At 34.2% G+C, this 22,146-nt stretch overlaps 1 protein-coding gene across 1 annotated transcript; it reads right to left on the minus strand.

Annotated features, from left to right (window-relative positions):
- Nucleotides 1-528: 528 nt before the first annotated feature.
- LOC142235866 (uncharacterized) lies at nt 529-21,890 on the minus strand. The gene is made up of 3 exons (XM_075307119.1): nt 21,876-21,890; nt 7,216-7,689; nt 529-1,023 (listed from the first exon to the last, which is right to left on the minus strand). Exons 1-3 carry the CDS (start codon nt 21,888-21,890, stop codon nt 529-531), a joined length of 984 nt encoding a protein of 327 aa, XP_075163234.1.
- Nucleotides 21,891-22,146: the final 256 nt, after the last annotated feature.

Here is a 22,146-nt window from a genome sequence, read left to right on the forward strand (position 1 = left end):
ACATTTTTTAAATGTATATATTAAGAGTAGCCGTTTTGTGACTTTTTTCGTTATAATAGTATTTCCTTTATTTTGGTGTATCATTTTACCAAAAAAATCTATATTTTTCACAGAGATTTGATAAAATTAAACCTAATGCGCTTTACAGACTATCAGTTATTTCGGACAAAATTTCGGTGTTTGTAAAGAATCTTACAGTGTGTCGGATCGATACGATACTTGTCGGCGATGACTAAATAATCGGTAAGTGTGTTATCGATCCCATAAACATGCATCAGTATCGATTATGCCTTCGGACTTAACTTATAATGTGCACAATATATGGGATATGTTCGACACGAGCACTGTCGTCCGGAATAACTGATAGTTTGTAAAGCGCATAAGGTTGGTACTGTCCGGTTAGATGTGTGAGTTAATGATTGATATAGTAATTAAATGTTGACACATATATATTTATTTTCTGTATTTAAAAAACAACTCATTGTAAACATATCTTTTAACAATTTCGAATATCACAGTTTCAATTTTCTAGTAACGGTTGCGACGCACAACAACACGACGTTGTGTCTTGTAACGATAACCATCGTCATTCGAGAATGAATGGGCTGGAGCTGAAGCTTCGACATCGTAAGTTTCAGAAGGAGTGGAGTATTCAGATTCAACTGGGGTTGAATAGGTTTCAACAGGAGCAGAATATAAAGCAGTTGGAGCATCATATACAGCTGAAGGAGTTGAAGCTGCGGGTGGCAAATATTCAGTAGCTACATCACGACGTTGACGACGAATTACACGATGGCGTTGGGTCTTATAACGATAGCCATCATCTTCAGAGAAGGAGTGAGCTGGAGCAGAAGCAGCTTCACTATCGAAGGATTCCACAGAGAATAGAGCCTCAGGAGCGGGAGCAGAAGCAGCTACACTAAATCCACTGACATCTGCAATAGCACCAGTATTAGGTGGCAAATATTCATTATTGAGCTGAGCAGCAGCAGTGGCGAACAAAGCGAAGGCAATCGAGATTTTCTATAAAAAAAAAAACAACAACAACAACAAAATGATCTTAATATCTTAACACCATTAGATCTATTCTCACTAACCATTTTTTTCCTGAGTTATATCTTAATGTATGAAGACTTCAAAGTTGAATGATGATTTTGTTTAGAGATAAACTCTATTTTATACACAAGAAAATAAAGCATTTTGCTATTATGAACAATGCGTGGAAAATGTGCTACAAATTTAATTCCGGTCGTTCTATGGTAAGCACACAAAGAATATATATCAATCAAATTTGTTTTTATGCTTGCAAGCCTCTCATATTGAGATATTAAGCACCACTCATCGTCGTTGAAAGACTTGTACAGATTTTTTTTTACTTTCAAAACACTTACGGTGATTTCACCCTCAACCAAATGATTTGGAATCTCATATAGACAGCGGAAAATTTTAACATTTTAATTAAACTGTAGAACATTTTGACTAAACTGTATTAGAAACGCCGATATCTCAAAAATAGCTAAATATTTGTCTACGAATTCAAGAAGAATTATTAGACATAATTATTTTCTTTTACTAGTTCAAGAATATTTCATAGTTTGAATAAAAAACCTGGAGTTCAAAATTGCAAAATTTTCTATAGCCCCGTACGAAGTTCCAGATGGTCGCATTTGTAATAAAATTTACAAATTTTAAGAAATTCTCAACTATTTTGTGGCAAATATGAATTAAGAAAGTTCCTATGCTCCATTTGTTTATAGATTATTCGCCTTTCTAAAAATTATTAATGTCAAGTAAATTTTCTTATATTGGAGAAATGCATAATTAAAATCTAATCATTTCTATGAAGTTAAATAGAGAGTTAACTTTTTTGAGTGTATATTTGCTGATTATAATTATAATTTGGATTATTCATTGAATTTGTGTAAATGAAATTGGATTTGAAATAAATGAACCAGTGAAAAGTCTTTATTTCTCACCAAAATTTTTAATTTGAAATATTTTAATTATTGTTTTGATTTCACCTTGAAACCATACATTGATAAAACTACAAGAGTACCTTAACCAACAGAGGAAAATCATGTTTGTTAAATTTATTTGAACAAATCTCTTTAGACTGCAACTCGGAACTCCCACATACCTCATCAGCAAAAGATCAACCAAATATCAGAATAAATGCGGATAATTCACTAAACCCAATGTGATTTACACTTGAACTTCCCGAAAACAAGGTTTTTAAAAGCCTACTTTGCCTCCATAAATTTGCACAAACATATCACTTTTCCTTTTTTATACCCTCCACCATATGATACCCCCCATCCTTTATTAACTTTGTCATTCCGTATGTAACACTTCGAAATATTGATCTCAGACCGCATAAAGTATATATATTCTGGGTCGTGGTGAAATTCTGAGTCGATCTGAGCATGTCAGTCCGTTCGTCCGTCTGTTGAAATCACGCTAACTTCCGAACGAAACAAGCTATCGACTCGAAACTTGGCACAAGTAGTTGTTATTGATGTAGGTCGGATGGTATGTATTGCAAATGGGCCATATCGGACCACTTTTACGTATAGCCCCCATATAAACCGACGTTCAGATTTGGCTTGCGGAGCCTCTTGGAGGAGCAAAATTTATCTGATGCGGTTGAAAATTGGTACATGGTGTTAGTATATGGTCTCTAACAACCATACAAAAATTGGTCCACATCGTTCCATAATTATATATAGCCCCCATATAAACCGATGCCCAGGTTTGGCTTGCGGTGCCTCTAAGAGCCGAAAATAATCTACCAAAATTTTATTGCCATAGAAAATTTTGTCAAAATTTTATTTCTATAGAAAATTTTGTCAACACGGCCGAACTTACGGCCATATATATTACTATTTTAATTAAAAATTTATAAACTATTATTTATTGGAATAAAAATAAAATTCTATATGTTAATTTAGATTATAAATTTATTACTATTAATTTTTTTATTCGAAATATTGTGGCAGTTTTTTATACCCTCCACCATAGGATGGGGGGCATATTAACTTTGTCATTCCGTTTGTAACACATCGAAATATTGCTCTAAGACCCAATAAAGTATATATATTCTGGGTCGTGGTGAAATTCTGAGTCGATCTGAGCATGTCCGTCCGTCCGTCTGTTGAAATCACGCTAACTTCCGAACGAAACAAGCTATCGACTTGAAACTTGGCACAAATAGTTGTTATTGATGTAGGTCGGATGGTATTGCAAATGGGCCATATCGGTCCATAATTATATATAGCCCCCATATAAACGGACCCCCAAATTTGGCTTGTGAGGCCTCTAAGAGAAGCAAATTTCATCCGATCCGGCTGAAATTTGGTACATGGTGTTAGTATATGGTCTCTAACAACCATGCAAAAATTGGTCCACATCGGTCCATAATTATATATAGCCCCCATATAAACCGATCCCCCGATTTGGCTTGCGAGGCCTCTAAGAGAATCAAATTTGATCCGAACCGGCTGAAATTTGGTACATGGTGGTAGTATATGGTCCCTAACAACCATGCAAAAATTGGTCCACATCGGTCCATAATTATATATAGCCCCATATAAACCGATCCCCCGATTTGGCTTGCGAGGCCTCTAAGAGAAGAAAATTTCATCCGATCCGGCTGAAATTTGGTACATGGTGTTAGTATACAGTTTCTAATAACCATGCAAAAATTGGTCCACATCGGTCCATAATTATATATAGCCCCCATATAAACCGATCCCCCGATTTGGCTTGCGAGGCCTCTAAGAGAAGCGAATTTCATGCGATCTGGCTGAAATTTGGTGCATGGTGTTAGTATATGGTCTCTAACAACCGTGCAAAAATTGGTCCACATCGGTAGATAATTATATATAGCCCCCATATAAACCGATCCCGAGATTTGGTTCTGGAGCCTCTGGGAGGAGCAAATTTCATCCGAGTCAGTTGAAATTTGGTACATTGTGCTAGTATATGGCCGTTAACAACCATGCCTAACTAGGTCCATATCGGTCTATAGTTATATATAGCCCTCAGATAAATCGATCTCCAATCACACAAAAATTGGTCCATATCAATAATTGTATATAGCCCCCATATAAGCGACCCCCATATTTCAATTCTGGCACCCTACGTACCGTGCAAAAGTCCATATCGATTCGTAATTATTTGTAGACTTACCTACATATACTTTTTTTGTCTAGTGTATACCACATATGGACTAACTCACAATTTAGAAAACGATTTTAGATACCACAACCCAAGTAATTCGATTGTGGATGACAGTCTTTCGTAGAAGTTTCTACGCAATCCATGGTGGAGGGTACATAAGATTCGGCCTGGCCGAACTTACGGCCGTTTATACTTGTTTCTATTTAATGTCGGCGATATTACTTAGTAGCCCCTGTATACGCCCAGAAAACAGTCAACAAAAATACCTACAGGAGAATTAACTTCAATTTAATTCATGAAAATAAGAAGATTTAAGTTTAAATTTGCCTAATATGGGAAATTTTTATAAGTATTAATTAATATATTTTTTTTAATGACATGAACTAAAAATTAGAAAACAAGTTTTATATATACACTAAAAAAAGTTTACTTGGATCCAAAGATTTTGCCCTTCTTTTAAGGATTTTCCTAGCCAAAGATTGTGAGGTCAGCGCATTTAAATGTTGGAATTGTGACTCCGCGGGTCATACTTTTATGGACTGCTTGGAACCAAAACGAATTTTTTGCTACGGGTGTGGCTTACGTGACAGTTACCCTGTGAATTTTGTTTTGTTTAATTTTATTTTTTTTTAACATGCCAATCCTTTGACAAGAGCTACCTAAAATTTATTAATTTATGGTAACTGGCCGAAATCTATACCTTATGGGCAAGAACATCCCAAGAACAACATTGAAGAACAACGGTTGAGTTAAAGACGATTTCTTTAAATTAATCATTTTTTTCTTTATTTTAAGGAAAATTTGCCTTACTTCAAATATCTACTAAAGGGTGATTCTTTTGAGGTTAGGATTTTCATGCATTAGTATTTGACAGATCACGTGGGATTTCAGACATGGTGTCAAAGAGAAAGATGCTCAGTATGCTTTGACATTTCATCATGAATAGACTTACGATCTGCCACAACGTCGAATTTTCAGTGAATGGGCCCTAGAAAATTTGGCAGAAAATCCGCTTTTTTATCGACAAATTTTGTTCAGCGATGAGGCTCATTTCTGGTTGAATGGCTACGTAAATAAGCAAAATTGCCGCATTTGGAGTGAAGAGCAACCAGAAGCCGTTCAAGAACTGCCCATGCATCCCGAAAAATGCACTGTTTGGTGTGGTTTGTACGCTGGTGGAATCATTGGACCGTATTTTTTCAAAGATGCTGTTGGACGCAACGTTACGGTGAATGGCGATCGCTATCGTTCGATGCTAACAAACTTTTTGTTGCCAAAAATGGAAGAACTGAACTTGGTTGACATGTGGTTTCAACAAGATGGCGCTACATGCCACACAGCTCGCGATTCTATGGCCATTTTGAGGGAAAACTTCGGAGAACAATTCATCTCAAGAAATGGACCGGTAAGTTGGCCACCAAGATCATGCGATTTGACGCCTTTAGACTATTTTTTGTGGGGCTACGTCAAGTCTAAAGTCTACAGAAATAAGCCAGCAACTATTCCAGCTTTGGAAGACAACATTTCCGAAGAAATTCGGGCTATTCCGGCCGAAATGCTCGAAAAAGTTGCCCAAAATTGGACTTTCCGAATGGACCACCTAAGACGCAGCCGCGGTCAACATTTAAATGAAATTATCTTCAAAAAGTAAATGTCATGGACCAATCTAACGTTTCAAATAAAGAACCGATGAGATTTTGCAAATTTTATGCGTTTTTTTTAAAAAAAAAGTTATCAAGCTCTTAACAAATCACCCTTTACTTCAGCAGAGAGACGCAAAATTTCAAGATTTGTGTCCTAAATTTAATGAAAAAAATTTTGAAGCAAGGATTATAAATTTTCTTGTAATTAAAATTTCATTGTTTTAAACAATTTTGTCCTTAGCATTGCGTAAATTTTGAGTCCTCAAATTTAAGTTACATAATCTTCCATATTAGGTCAATATTTTTTTCAGTGTACTTCACAATTCTTTTAAATTGGAAATTCGCTCAAAATAGTTAATATTCTTCTAAAATTAATAAATCTTTCATAAATTATAATAATTATTTTCTAAATTTATTGAAATTTTTTTCTGACTTGAATTTCGTATACCAGTAAATAAATTTTAACAATTGTTAATTCCAAAAAGGGGAAAGTATTACTTCGTTATTTTTAAAAAGTAGGAAAAATCACGAATATAAAATTTGGAATTTTAAATAATCGCAATAGACCAAGTCATTTAATATGAGCGAACAAATTTTTTTATTGAATAAATTGATATTTTTTATTAAGATTGTGAAAATGATCATTGAAAATTATATTGAACAAAAATTTGTCTTCAATCATGAAATTAATCAACCACCGACTTCAAGAAATTATACGATCCAATTAAACAAATAATTATTTTAATTAGTTTCTGTGATTGATTTTATAGCGATTAAAAATTTGTTGAATTAATTATATGTTTAATTGCATTTGTTTAAATTCAATCAAAATTTTAATTGGAAAAATACTGCCGATTTTTCTCTGTAGATTCATTAAAATAACCAAATATTTTAATGGTATTTAAAACATTTTCAGTTGGCTCCATTTTAATGAGGAATTTACAATTTTTAAAAGCATGCATAAGATGACCGAATTCCAAAAAGTTTTTCAGCGGTGGATTAACCCCCTTCAGTAATGCTGGTGACATTTTCGAGTGTTTCAAAGCATCTCTAAGTGGGATCACTGCAATGTGGGATGCCGTTCGCACTCGGCTATAAAAAGGAGGTTCCTTGTCATTGAGCTTAACATGGAATCGAGCAGTGGTAAGAGAGAAGTTCACCACTGTGGTATCACAATGGACTGTCTTAGTCTTAGTGAGCCTGATACATCGATCTTCCACCTAACCCATGCATAAGAAGAAACAATAAATCCCTTAATGAAATGTATCAATCATAAATTAAATTTTGATAAATTTATTATTATTTATAGTTATAAAACAACTCATTGCAAATATATCTTTTAACAATTTCGAATATCACAGTTTAAATTTTTTTAGTAACGGTTACGACGTACGACAACACGACGTTGTGTCTTGTAACGATAACCATCGTCATTCGAGAATGAATGGGCAGGAGAAGAAGCTTCGACATCGTAAGTTTCAGCAGGGGTGAAGTATTCAGATTCAATTGGGGCCGAATAGGTTTCAACAGGAGCAGAATATAAAGCAGTTGGAGCATCATATACAGCTGAAGGAGTTGAAGCCGCTGGTGGCAAATATTCAGTAGCTACATCACGACGTTGACGACGAATTACACGATGGCGTTGGGTCTTATAACGATAGCCATCATCTTCAGAGAAGGAATGAGCTGGAGCAGAAGCAGCTTCGCTATCGAAGGATTCCACAGAGAATAGAGCCTCAGGAGCGGGCGCAGAAGCAGCTACACTGAATTCACTGACATCTGCAATAGCACCAGCATTTGGTGGCAAATATTCACTGCTGAGCTGAGCAGCAGCAGTGGCGAACAAAGCGAAGGCAATGGAGATTTTCTATTAAAAAAAAAAAAAAAAAACAAAAAGACCTTAATACTTTAACACAATCATTTCTATTCTTACTAACCATTTTATGTTTGCTTGAGTTGTATCCTAATGAATGAAGAATTCAATATTGAATGATGATTTTGTCTAGAGATAAACTCTGTTTTATACAAATACGAAATCGTATATTGAAATTCTTTTTCAAAGTGGAGAAACTACGCTAAAATTTTGATTCCGGTTGTTCTATGATAAAAGAAACACTTATCGGACACACAAATATCAATCAACTGCCCCTTTGTTTAAGTCGGAAAGCCTCTCGTAGTAAGCACTGAAGTACCTATCATAAACGTTAAAGCATCTTTATAGTTTCTCTTCTTGTATTGATTAGCTTTCAAAATATGTTTGGTAAATACTTATTAGGCAAATTTACTCTATTTTTGTATTCATTTATCTCTTAATCGTTAGCAATTAGGAAATCGTTAGCAAAAAGCAAAAGATAAAAAAAAATGTAAAACTACCATATTTGAATTGATTCTTAAGTAAGTTTTAAAAGAATCTAAATTAAAACAGTAACAAATATTTTCTTAATTTCAAACAAAAAAACTTTTAATCCAAAGATACAAAATCTTCAAAATAAGTATTAGCCTTTATTTTTACCGTTAATCTAAAAATCCAGTATCTCAGCCAATTTTAAAATTATTTCTTTAAATTTTATTTTAAATGAAATTTGTCTCATTTCAAATACATACGACATTAACGAAGAGAGAGAATGAATGAATCGTCTCCTGAACATAGTAAAAATTTTAAATCAAAGTTTCTGAACTTTCTTTTCATTAAAATACCATTTTTATAGAAAAAAATTCTTAATAATATGTAATCCTTTGAACTAAAAAAATATTGACCTAATATGAAAGATTTTCAAACCTATCGGTATGGAAATGCAATTTAAACGTTATGGTTGCCGATATAGATACATAATTTTCGAGAAAATGACATGTTTGCGACAAACATTTTCCACTTTTACCGTCCAAGAATAAAATTTTGCCTTTAAAACATGTTTTGGGCTGTTCATAACAAACCTCTACAACGAAAACACAAGTAATTAACAGGTTGGCTGATAAGTCCCCGGTCTAACAAAGAAAAACACATTTTTTGTCAAAATTCGTTTTTATTATTGAACATAGTCCCCTTAAAGAGCGATACAAGATTATAATGACCTTCCAATTTTTTGATACCATTTTGGTAGTACTCCTTCGGTTCTGCCTCAAAATAGGCCTCAGTTTCGGCGGTCACCTCTTCATTGCAGCCAAAATTTTTCCCTGCGAGCATCCTTTTGAGGTCTAAGAACAAGAAAAAGTCGCGAAGGGCCAGATCTGGAGAATACGGTGGGTGGGGAAGCAATTCGAAGCCCAATTCATGAATTTTTGCCATCGTTCTCAATGACTTGTGTCACGGTGCGTTGTCTTGGTGGAACAACACTTTTTATAGCCTCCACCATAGGATGGGGGGTATATTAACTTTGTCATTGCGTTTGTAACACATCGAAATATTGCTCTAAGACCCAATAAAGTATATATATTCTGGGTCGTGGTGAAATTCTGAGTCGATCTGAGCATGTCCGTCCGTCCGTCTGTTGAAATCACGCTAACTTCCGAACGATACAAGCTATCGACTTGAAACTTGGCACAAGTAGTTGTTATTGATGTAGGTCGGACGGTATTGCAAATGGGCCATATCGGTCCACGTTTACGTATAGCACCCATATAAACGGACCCCCAAATTTGGCTTGCGAGGCCTCTAAGAGAAGCAAATTTCATCCGATCCGGCTGAAATTTGGAAAATGGTGTTAGTTATGGTCTCTAACAACCATGCGGAAATTGGTCCACATCGGTCCATAATTATATATAGCCCCCATATAAACCGATCCCCCGATTTGGCTTGCAGAGCCTCTAAGAGACACAAATTTCATCCGATCCGGCTGAAATTTGGTACATGATGTTAGTATATGGTCTCTAATGACCATGCAAAAATTGGTCCATATCGGTTCATAATTATATATAGCCCCCATATAAACCGATCCCCCGATTTGGCTTGCAGAGCCTCTAAGAGAAACAAATTTCATCCGATCCGGCTGAAATTCGATACATGGTGTTAGTATATGGTCTCTAACAACCGTGCAAAAATTGGTCCACATCGGTCCATAATTATATATAGCCCCCATATAAACCGATCCCCCGATTTGGCTTGCAGAGCCTCTAAGAGACACAAATTTCATCCGATCCGGCTGAAATTTGGTACATGATGTTAGTATATGGTCTCTAATGACCATGCAAAAACTGGTCCATATCGGTTCATAATTATATATAGCCCCCATATAAACTGATCACCAGATTTGAACTCCGGAGCCTCTTGGAAGACCAAAATTCATCTGATTCAGTTGAAATTTGGTACGTGATGTTAATATATGGCCTCAAACACCCATGCAAAAATTGGTCGATATCGGTCCATAATTATATATATAGGCCCCATATAAACCGATCCCCAGATTTGACCTCCGGAGCACCCTCGAAGAGCAAAATTCTTCCCATTCGGTTGAAATTTGGTACGTGATGTTAGTATATGCACTGAAAAAAAAGCATACCCGGTTCCAAAGATTTTGTCTTTACTTTAAAAATTTTGGTATTGATTCCGAGCCAAAGAAGCGGAGCATACAAGTAAGGATACTTTTAAGACACAATTCTCTTTTAAAATCGGGTTTTGTGTACTTGCTTCTAGGAAGCAAATTTTAATTTTTCACTTTTTCAGCTTTTTTCTTTATATGCTATCAAAGTCCTTTAAAAACGAGCTAACGACAACTTTATTTCCCAAATTAAGACTCGACTTCCAGTAGAAATTATGCTATGTTTCAAGTAAAAAACGTCTTTAAAATAAAGTTTTGAAAAACATGTCCTATATTTGAACGATTTTTTGCTTTGTAGTCAAGATGCAAAAAGACAACAAATTTAAAGACAATTTCATTAAATTTAAAGAACTTTTCTGAATTATTAAAGTCAAGTTGACCTTAGCCCAAACATTTTTTCTTTCATGTTACGATACCCATTTTTAAGTCAAATCGCTTAATTATAAGGACAGTACGACTTCATTGAAAAGTTTATCGACTTGTGGACAAGTAAAACAACTTTATATTTGAGAAATGCGTCTTCTATGGTAAGCAAAATTTGCATTTGTATTTTAAAGACATGAAATCTTTGACCGCACGACAATATTTTTTTCAGTGTGGTATCCAACAACCATGCAGGAATTGGTTCCTATCAGTCCATAATTACATATAGCTCCCATATAAACTGATCGCCAGATTTGACCTCCGGTGCCTTTTGGAGAAGCAAAATTCATCCGATCTGGTTGAAATTTGGTACGTGGTGGTAGTATATGATATTTAACAACCATTCCAAAAGTGGTCCATATCAGTCCATAATCATTTATAGCCCCCACATAAACCGATTCCGAGATTTGGTTTTGGAGCCTCTTGGAGGAGCAAATTTCATCCGAGTGAGTTGAAATTTGTGGATGACAGTCTTTCGTAGAAATCAGCGTGACATCCGCGTTTCTATTACAATTTTCTAAAATTAATCTATTTTTTCTAAAAACTAAAATGTTCTCTCCTGGTGGGTTTACTGTTTTTTCAGTGTTGGCTATGTATCAAAATCTTTGGAACCTGGCTTGATTCTTTCCAGTGTAGATTCATATTTCCCCGATAATTGAATTTTAATCAATACTTTATTCTGATGTCCCTAGTTACACTCAAGAAAAAAAGTGAACCCTATATTTCACTAAACCCGATTTAACTCACATTTAGTTTATGGAATTATTACATTTTAAGAAAGTTTCCATGACTTTAATATTTTTTGCATACGTTAATAAATTAATTAAAAAAAAGAGGAAAAAATTATACAGAAATGAAGCATAACGATTAACTAAAATCGTGTCTCCCGCAAAATAGTTCAGAATTTCTTAAATTTTGTAAATTTTACCAATAATTCGCCCATCTTTAACTTCGTATGGCAATAAAGACATTCTTGCAATTTTGAACTCCAATTTTTTCCTTCAAACTATAAAATATTCTTTAACAAGTGAAAAAAATTAATTATGTCCAATACATTTTCTTGAATATGTCATTTACTTATTTTTGTGATATCGGCGTGATATCAGTGTTTGTAATACTGTTTAGTTAAAATTTTCTAAAAATAATCGAAATTTTCTAAAATTAACCAAAATTTTTCTTCCTGGTGGGTTCACTGTTTTTTCAGTGTATCATATACTTTTTGTTTTGCATTGCTACATTGCATTTTTACAAAAAATTTTATTTTTTTTCACGTACCACTATTCCACTGTCCATTGGGTACAAAACAAAGGCCAAATAAAATAAGATGTACAAAAAATTTCAAATCTGATGCACTTTGCAAGACCAACCAGATTAAAATATTAAGATTTTAACCTCAGGACTAATTTTTCCAACTGTGCAAAAATTCAAGATTCAAAATCTGTTTTGGTAATTCTTTGAAAGAATGAATTAACTCTCTGTATACATCTCCAATATGTTTCCTCATTGGAAATATTATTGTCTCGGTTCTTAACTCTTAAAACTATTGATCAAAACCAGGGATCCGGAGCGGTCCATTTTTTCGCTCCGCTCCCGCTCCGGAGAAAACTAAATCGCTCCGCTCCACGCTCCGCTCCGAGAAAAAAAAAATCGCTCCGCTCCTCTTCGAGAAAATTATAGTACAAACATTGTATTATTTGTTCAATTGAGTTTTATTTTATGGGGGCACAGCGTGACCCCATTTGTCGAAATCGGGCGATACATATATATGGGAGCTATATCTAAATTTGATCCGATTTCTTCCAAATTCAATAGCGTTCGTCCTTGTGCCCAAAAAACTCCCTGTACCAAATTTCATCGAAATCGATTAATAATTGCGACCGGAATCCTGTGAACAACAAATACATGGACAGACGGACACCAAGCGCTAGATCGACTCAGGAGGTGATTCTGAGTCGATCGGTATATATTTTATGGGGTCTAAAATCAATATTTCTGGTAGGCACATTTTTTGGCACTCAAACTTATTATACACTAACCACTATGTGGTTTAGGGTATAATGACTTTAAAACAGTGTGTTGAAACATTTTATTAATTTTGAAGATTTTTTCAGAAATATTAAATCCATTTTGACTTCATTAAAACGAAATTTTCATTCATGTTAGGATACACATTTTTATGTCGAATCACTTAGCTATAAGGACAAACAGCCTTATTTGAAAAGTTTAGAGACTTTTAGACAAGGAAAAAACTTTATTTCAGAGAAATACGTCTTCTATTCTAAGCAAAATTCGTATTCGTATTTTAAGCATGTGAAATATTTGGCCTCCCGACAATATTCTTTGCGGTGCACCATGTACTATTTAATATGTGATAGAAACCAAATTTATGAAAATGGACCAAAATGGACCAAATTCTGTTTGGTCCGACCATCGGACCAAATTTAAAAATTAGAAATCTTTTGAACCAATTTTGGTCCGATCGGACCAATACGGCAACGCAGATTGGAATTGAAAGTCTATACACAGAGTAGAAGTAACTACTCGCCGAAAGTTTCTTTTTTTTTTGTTTTGCAACAGACGTAGAGAAGAGGTTTTGTTATATTTGTAATGTGTGTGTGTATGTTTATGTTTGCAACAACCTCCATCGAAATCAGTCCGTGGTATACCTACGAATATTCTTACTCAGATCTAGTGTTACTTAATTTCGCTTTTTTCCCCTTTATTGTAAAAATACATTTTCGAACAGCGTTTTTAAGAAATGTTCGTTCTCAAAAAAGTAGATAACATGCAATAATACAAATGAAGTCATTAGTTTTCAATGTGAGAAAATATTAAAATAAATGTATATGCGCACATTTTTCAACCAAAATTGAAACTATCCATAATTTTAATTAAATTTTCGAGAACTAATATCAGAAATAAGAGAATGCTAGGATATAGTACAATAGTAAAGCAAATATGAATGTCCTTACTCTGAAAAAAAGCATGCCCGGTTCCAAAGATTTTGTCTTTACTTTAACAGTTTGGGTATTAATTCCGAGCCAAAGAAGCGGAGAATACAAGTAAGGATACTTTAAAGACGCAATTATCTTTTAAATTTGGGGGTTATGTACTTGCTTCTAGGATGCAAATGTTAATTTTTCATTTTTTTTTTAGATTTTTTTCGTCAGTTGTTATCAAAATCCTTTAAAAACGAGTTAACGAGTTATTTTTTTTTCCATATTAAGACTCGACTTCCAGTAGAAATTATGCTATGTTTCAAGTAAAAAGCGTCTTTAAAATAAAGTGTTGAAAAACATGTCTTATTTTTTAACGATTTTTTGCTTTGTAGGCAAGATGCAAAAAGGAAACAAATTAAAAGACAATTTTATTATTTTAAAGAATTTTTCTTAATTATTAAAGTCACGTTGACCTTACCTCAAAAATTTTATCTTTCATGTTATGATACACATTTTTAAGTAAAATCACTTAATTATAAGGACAATTACAACTTCATTCAAAAGTTTATTGACTTTTGGACAAGGAAAAAAACTTTATTTTAGAGAAATGCGTCTTCCATGTTAAGCAAAATTTGTATTCCTATTTTAAGGACATGAAATCTTTGACTTCACGACAATATTTTTTTCAGTGTAGAAAACTAAAAAATTAAATATAAATAAGATCGTTTAATTGCATTTATTTGACGTTCATTACAAACATCTTTGTAGTAATACGGGATGAAATTGATCGAAAGTACTGTTGTTACTTTTACAACACATACTAGAGATATATTTTGACATTTGCCGTTTTTGAAAACAAATACTAAAAAAACACGTTGTGTTTTCCCCAATGTACGTACGTACAAAAATACATATCGTACATTTTAAACATTTACTCACACTACTCTAAGTACTAGCTATATTTGAAATTACCTACACAGTGTAATTTCAAAGTTACACATTTCATTCAAGTAATATTTTATTCGGAGCGGAGCGGTTTTTCATTTGGAAACCGCTCCGCTCCGGATTTTAGAAATGCCGCTCCCGCTCCGGCAAAAAAAGGGCTTGCTCCGCTCCGGATCCCTGACCAAAACTTTAAAATTTCTTCTTTTTTTTTAGTTGTACTAACAGCATGCCGTCAAATTTTTGGCGCATAGTGGATATATTTTCAGTGGTATGCTTAACGTATTCCAGCTCTCTGTTGTAAGCGATAAGATAACAGTTTGTAGTCTAGTGTTATTTCTTTGGTTTAATTGTTCACCCATCTAATGCATTATTCTATTTTTGGGTGCCATTAACCACCAACAAATTCACCTTCTTAGTTCGAATTGATTTACTTCCAATGCGAGTTCTCTTCATTTATATCCGTAGTGAGAAATGATAAATTAATGTGGTCAAATCTTAAATAGCAAACAAATTAAATGGAGCATCAACGGTAGACGTCTAGACGCTGTTTTGAGACGCTGAGTTGAATACAAACGAAGATTTATTGAAAACATTGGAGTAGTGTCATCACTTAAAAATTTATAGCACTGAAATAATTTGTATTATATTTTTTTATTATTTTTTGGTGGTCAGTCACATTGACAAAGTACAAGCATGCGATTTTAATTTCTTATGGATTTTTTATAAGCTTTGCAAGAACTTCTCCGTTTTGTTTTTGAATAAAAAGGCAAAAAAGAAGAGTTCATTGAATTCAATGAGCCTTGAGGTTAAATTAATATTAATCGCGAAATAATTATAACCATAATGTTGACCAAAAAATCACAGACAATCTAAAATATAACAAATTGCGTAAAATATCAAAGGAATTCAAGATTAATGTTTTATATATTTTATTAATATGTGGTTTTGCTTTGTGTAATATTTCAAACAAAACAAATAACCCCTACCTACCCCTACACATTGAATGATAAATGTTGAAGTGTTCTCAAAATTAGATTGTCTGGCCAAGAAGAATGAGTTGGGTTTGTTCTATCAACTTTGCGTCTCAAGGAAAATCTTTTTGCCGGCATATTTACTGAAAAAATATTATTATGGGGAGGCCAAAGAGTTATTGTTTTTTAAATTGGAAGATGCATTTCCAAAAGTCGAAAAAAAAACTTTCAATGAAATCGATTTGTCCTTAAAGTTAAGTGACTCGACGTAAAAATGGACATCTTTACACGAAAGAACATTTTCATTTCATGGCCCAATTGATTACATTATTTTACTAATTTTTTTTTTTTGACATGGCTTTAGTATTTCTTCAAAATTATAGAAATAAGATATGTCTGATATTAGGAGCTATAGTTGATTTGGCACTTACAGAGTTAGTATGCCACTAATATTGATTCCATTATTAAAAAGAGGAAATCGTCCAATTAGTATGATCAATAAATCCAAATTTGCAGCAATTTATTTATGAAGGAGCTACATGTAAGTCTAAATACCATCGGGTAATAATTTAAACTAGTCGATTTAACTTTATTTTAGTTCATGGAAATTATTACATTTTAGTTAAAATTCCCCAAATTTTCAATTTTAAATTTGAGTAACATTTTCACTCTAATTCAAAATTTAATATTTTGCAGGTTTGATTGATACCAGAGGTTAACTTGTGCTAAATTTGAGTAAGATCGATTTTAGTAAGATAGGCTAAAAAATAAGGCTACCAATTTTAGAAAATCGGGCATAAATGTGCACCCTCAAAAAAAATCGCTTCTTTAACATATGTTCCAAACATATTTTGCAGGAAGCACATATATTATTGGATACTGCCGAAATATTAATATGTTTGTTTTATGTGAACATATTATATGTTTGGAAGCATTTTGAGCCCAAAAATATTATATGCTTGGAAGAATTTTCCCCAAAGAAGATTGTGCTCATTCCCTCACATAATTTTCACTTCCACGAAATTTTAAGTTCTTGGCACCTTTTTCTGTAATACAAATAATGTTGAAGAAATTATTCAATTTTATATTTTTTTTAATTTTACCTTTCGCCTGGGCGGAGAATCGAACCGAGGCCCATACAGTTTGTAAGCCAACACACTATCCACTGGGCTACGTAGTAGTTATAGTCACCAGTAGACAATTATCGTTACAAGTTACATTTATATAGCATACTTTGCAGCGCCCACGAGCCCATGCAAACATAACATTATTTAAAAGAAACATACATTTGTTGGCCACGTGGAGCAGTGCTTAGCATGTCTGCCTTGCATGCAAAGGGTCGTGGGTTCAATTCCTGCTCCGGCCGAACCATTTTTTTTTGCAATTTAGACATTTATACTATATTAAATTTTTATAATGAAACTTCGAAATGTGGGTTATTAAAAATTTACAGTCAGAAACAGTGCTTGATATAAACGAAATGGACTGAGCTTTTGGATAAAATATTATTATTTTTTTTGCAAAAATAACAATTTTATAACAAAAAACTGTTTTTGGTATAAAAGTTTGAAATTTTGGAAGAAAATCAAAAACTCTAACAAAAGAAGAGTATAAACATACATAAATAATTTTATAATGTACACATAAATTTATTTAGGCGTGAACCGTTTTTTACTAGCATTTAACACCATTTTAAATGCCTTTAAAACTTATCGTGTTTTGTACTTAATTTCATTTTTACCTTTAAGGCCGTTAAAAAATGAGTGTCCATAATGCCAAAATGACAAACAAAACACTTGTCCCCACATACATAAAATTCTCCTCTCAAGGCGAAAACACATGCTGTTTTTTTCAAATCTCTATGCTCTTGGTTCCGAATGTCTATTCTCTTTACTCCGAATACTCATTTTAATATTCAAATTAAATAATATTTAGACTTAAACATATAAAATTTTTGGCCTTATCATAAAGTAGTTTTCCGAAAGAACATACAACCGTTTCACAGAAATTGTAAACATATATATGTTTGCTCGAAATTTGTAAATTTATATATGTTTACATTCACACATATTATTTTTATGAAACATTCATACCCCAAACATAATATATTTTAACATATTAACATATGTGTCCCAAACATTTAGTGTTAGTTTAGGAACATTACATGTTGGCACTTAAATATATTGTGTTTAAAAATTGTGCCCGAAACACATTTTGTTTATATCGGAACATATGAAAAACATATTTTTCTAACAGTGTGCATATATATATGTGTGCTATATCTAAATCTGAACCGATTTGGAAGATATTTGGCAGGTTGTGAGTTCATTATTTCTTTCTGGCAACTTACGGATACGGCTCAATGACTTCTGACTCAATCCGCGAATCGATCGATTCCGAGCCAAAGAAGCAAGGAATTGAATTGATGACACAATTCTCTTTTAAATTTTAGTTTTGCATACATGACACTAGTAGACAAATTTAAATTTATTATACCCTCCACCATAGGATGGGGGGTATATTAACTTTGTCATTCCGTTTGTAACACATCGAAATATTGCTCTAAGACCCCATAAAGTATATATGGGTCGTGGTGAAATTCTGAGTCGATCTGAGCATATCCGTCCGTCCGTCCGTCCGTCTGTTGAAATCAGGATAACTTCCGAACGAAACAAGCTATCGACTTGAAACTTGGCACAAGTAGTTGTTGTTGATGTAGGTCGGATGGTATTGAAAATGGGCCATATCGGATCACTTATAGCCCCCATATAAACCGACGCTCAGATTTGGCTTGCGGAGCCTCTTGGAGGAGCAAAATTCATCCGATCCGGTTAAAATTTGATACATGATGTTGGTATATGGTATATAACAACCATGCAAAAATTGGTCCACATCGGTCCATAATTATATATAGCCCCCATGTAAACCGATCCCCAGATTTGGCTTGCGGAGCCTCTAAGAGAAGCAAATTTTATCCGATCCGGCTGAAATTTGCTACATGGTGTAAGTATGTGGTCTCTAACAACTGTGCAAAAATTGGTCCACATCGGTTCATAATTATATACAGCCCCCATATAAACCGATCCCCAGCCTTTTGGAGGAGCAAAATTCATCCGATCCAGCTGAAATTTGGTACATGGTGTTGGTATATGGTCTCTAACAACCATGCAAAAACTAGTCCACATCGGTCCCCATATAAACCGATCCCCAGATTTGGCTTGCGGAGCTTCTAAGAGAAGCAAATTTCATCCGATTCGGTTGAAATTTGGAACATGGTGTTAGTATATGGTCTCTAACAACCGTGTCAGAATTGGTCCATATCAGTCCATAATTATATATAGCCTCCATATAAACCGTTCTCCAGATTTGACCTCCGGAGCCTCTTGGGGGAGCAAAATTCATCCAATTCATCCAAATTCATTCAAATTTGGAACGTGGTGTTAGTATATGGCCGCTAACAACCATACCAAAATTGTTCCATATCGGTCTATAGTTATATATAGCCGATCCCCAATCACACAAAAATTGGTCCATATCGGTTCATAATCATAAAATAATCTACCAACATTTTATTTCCATAGAAAATTTTGTTAAAATTGTATTTCTAAAGAAAATTTGGTCAAAATTTTAGTTCTATAGAAAATTTTGTTAAAATTTTATTTCTATAGAAAATTTTGTTAAAATTTAATTTTTATACAAAATTTTGTCAAAACTTTATTTCTATAGAAAATTTTGTCAAAATTTTATTTCTATGGGAAATTTTGTTAAAATTTTATTTCTATAGAAAATTTTGTTAATTTAATACATACCACGTATGGAATTACTTACAATTTAGAAGACGGTGTTAGGAGGTTTTAAGATACCTTGCCATCGGCAAGCGTTACCCCAAGTAATTCGATTGTGGATGCCAGTGTTTAGAAGAAGTTTCTACGCAATCCATGGTGGAGGGTACATAAACTTCGGCCTGGTCGAAGTTATGGCCATATAAACTTGTTCGTTTTTTTCTGATTTTTTCTTCACGTGCTATCCGAGACCTTGAAATCCGTATTAACGACAACTTAAATTTTCAAATTCAGATTAGAATTGAAATCAACCATATTGAATTTGGAAGAAATCTGATAGAATTTAGATATAGCTCCCATATAAATGTATCTTCCGATTTCGATAAAAGGGGTCCCGTTGTGCTTTTCTACTAACCGATGATATTTGATGATTGGACTCAGAATCACCTCCTGAGTCGATCTAGCGCTTGGGGTCCGTCCATCTGTCCATGTATTTGTTGTTCGCAGGATTAGGATTGCAATTATTAACTGATTTTGATTACATTTGGTACAGGGTATTGTTTGGGCACAAGGACCAACCATATTGAATTTGGAAGAAATCTGATAGAATTTAGATATAAAGGGTGATTTGTTAAGAGCTTGATAACTTTTTTTTAAAAAAAACGCATAAAATTTGCAAAATCTCATCGGTTCTTTATTTGAAACGTTAGATTGGTCCATGACATTTACTTTTTGAAGATAATTTCATTTAAATTTTGACCGCGGCTGCGTCTTAGGTGGTCCATTCGGAAAGTCCAATTTTGGGCAATTTTTTCGAGCATTTCGGCCGGAATAGCCCGAATTTCTTCGGAAATGTTGTCTTCCAAAGCTGGAATAGTTGCTGGCTTATTTCTGTAGACTTTCGACTTGACGTAGCCCCACAAAAAATAGTCTAAAGGCGTCAAATCGCATGATCTTGGTGGCCAACTTACCGGTCCATTTCTTGAGATGAATTGTTCTCCGAAGTTTTCCCTCAAAATGGCCATAGAATCGCGAGCTGTGTGGCATGTAGCGCCATCTTGTTGAAACCACATGTCAACCAAGTTCAGTTCTTCCATTTTTGGCAACAAAAAGTTTGTTAGCATCGAACGATAGCGATCGCCATTCACCGTAACGTTGCGTCCAGCAGCATCTTTGAAAAAATACGGTCCAATGATACCACCAGCGTACAAACCACACCAAACAGTGCATTTTTCGGGATGCATGGGCAGTTCTTGAACGGCTTCTGGTTGCTCTTCACTCCAAATGCGGCAATTTTGCTTATTTACGTAGCCATTCAACCAGAAATGAGCCTCATCGCTGAACAAAATTTGTCGATAAAAAAGCGGATTTTCTGCCAACTTTTCTAGGGCCCATTCACTGAAAATTCGACGTTGTGGCTCGTTAGTAAGTCTATTCATGATGAAATGTCAAAGCATACTGAGCATCTTTCTCTTTGACACCATGTCTGAAATCCCACGTGATCTGTCAAATACTAATGCATGAAAATCCTAACCTCAAAAGAATCACCCTTTAGCTCCCTTATATCCGATTTCGTTGCGTCAAATTTGGCACAAGGAAATCGTTTTCATCCCCCTTCAAGGCTGTCATCGAAATCGATTCAGACTTAAATATAGCTCTCATATATATGTATCGCCCGATATTCACAAATTTGGCCATAAAACCCTTATTTATTATCCGATCGTACTAAAACTTACCCTACTCTAATCTTCTATAGTGCTAACAATATGTGCCAAAAATCATCGAAATCGATTCAGATTTAGCATTATCTATATACGTATAGCCCGATTTTCACTTATTTGGCCGTAAAACCCTTATTTATCAACTAAAACTTAGTTAATCCAATCTTCTATAGTACTAACTATATGCGCGAAAAATCATGGAAATCGGTTCAGATTTAGATATAGCTCCCATATATATGCATTGTCCGATTTTTTTAAATTTGGTAGCATTATTTTTTAGCCGACCTTACTCAAATTAAGCACAAGGTAACCTTTTTATTTTAGCAATGATTTACTGGCAAAATTTAATTTTTTATGTATAATGTTTGCACACCCAGAGAAGGAATATGATCACCTCAAACATGTTTCAAGAGCAAAATGTTATTTTTGGATGGTGACTATGTAATATGTTTGTCGCAAAAATGTTGTTTTCTAGCCAAACATAACATGCTGTCCGAAAACAGATACATAATTTCTGAGAAAATAACATGGTTGCAGTGAACATGTTACATGATCATCATCCAAAAAAACCATTTTGCTCTTGAAACATGTTTGAGGTGATCATATTCCTTCTCTGGGTGCACCCAGGGCATGGTAACCTTTGTCCCACGATGACTCCCCACTTTTCTCTAAAATCTATTTACATTTAAACGATAGATTTAATTTTTGGATCTAAGTGAACCATTTTTAATTATTACATTTTTTATCGGCATTTTTAACAAATAATCACAGCTAATTAGTATTAACAAACAATTAACTTTCTAGAAACGGTTACGGCGGACAACAACGCGACGGTGGGTCTTATAACGATAACCATCATCTTGGGAGAAAGAGTGAGCTGGGGCAGATGCTCCAGTATCGTAAGATTCAGCTGAGTAAGAAGCTTGAGCTTGAGCTGGAGCTGAGTAGGAAGCAGCTGGAGCAGAGTATGAAGCTTCAGCTGGAGCAGAGTAGGATGCAGCTGGAGCT

The sequence above is a fragment of the Haematobia irritans genome, chromosome 4 (genome assembly GCF_050003625.1).
Source record: "Haematobia irritans isolate KBUSLIRL chromosome 4, ASM5000362v1, whole genome shotgun sequence".
Classification (NCBI taxonomy): Eukaryota; Metazoa; Arthropoda; class Insecta; order Diptera; family Muscidae; genus Haematobia; species Haematobia irritans.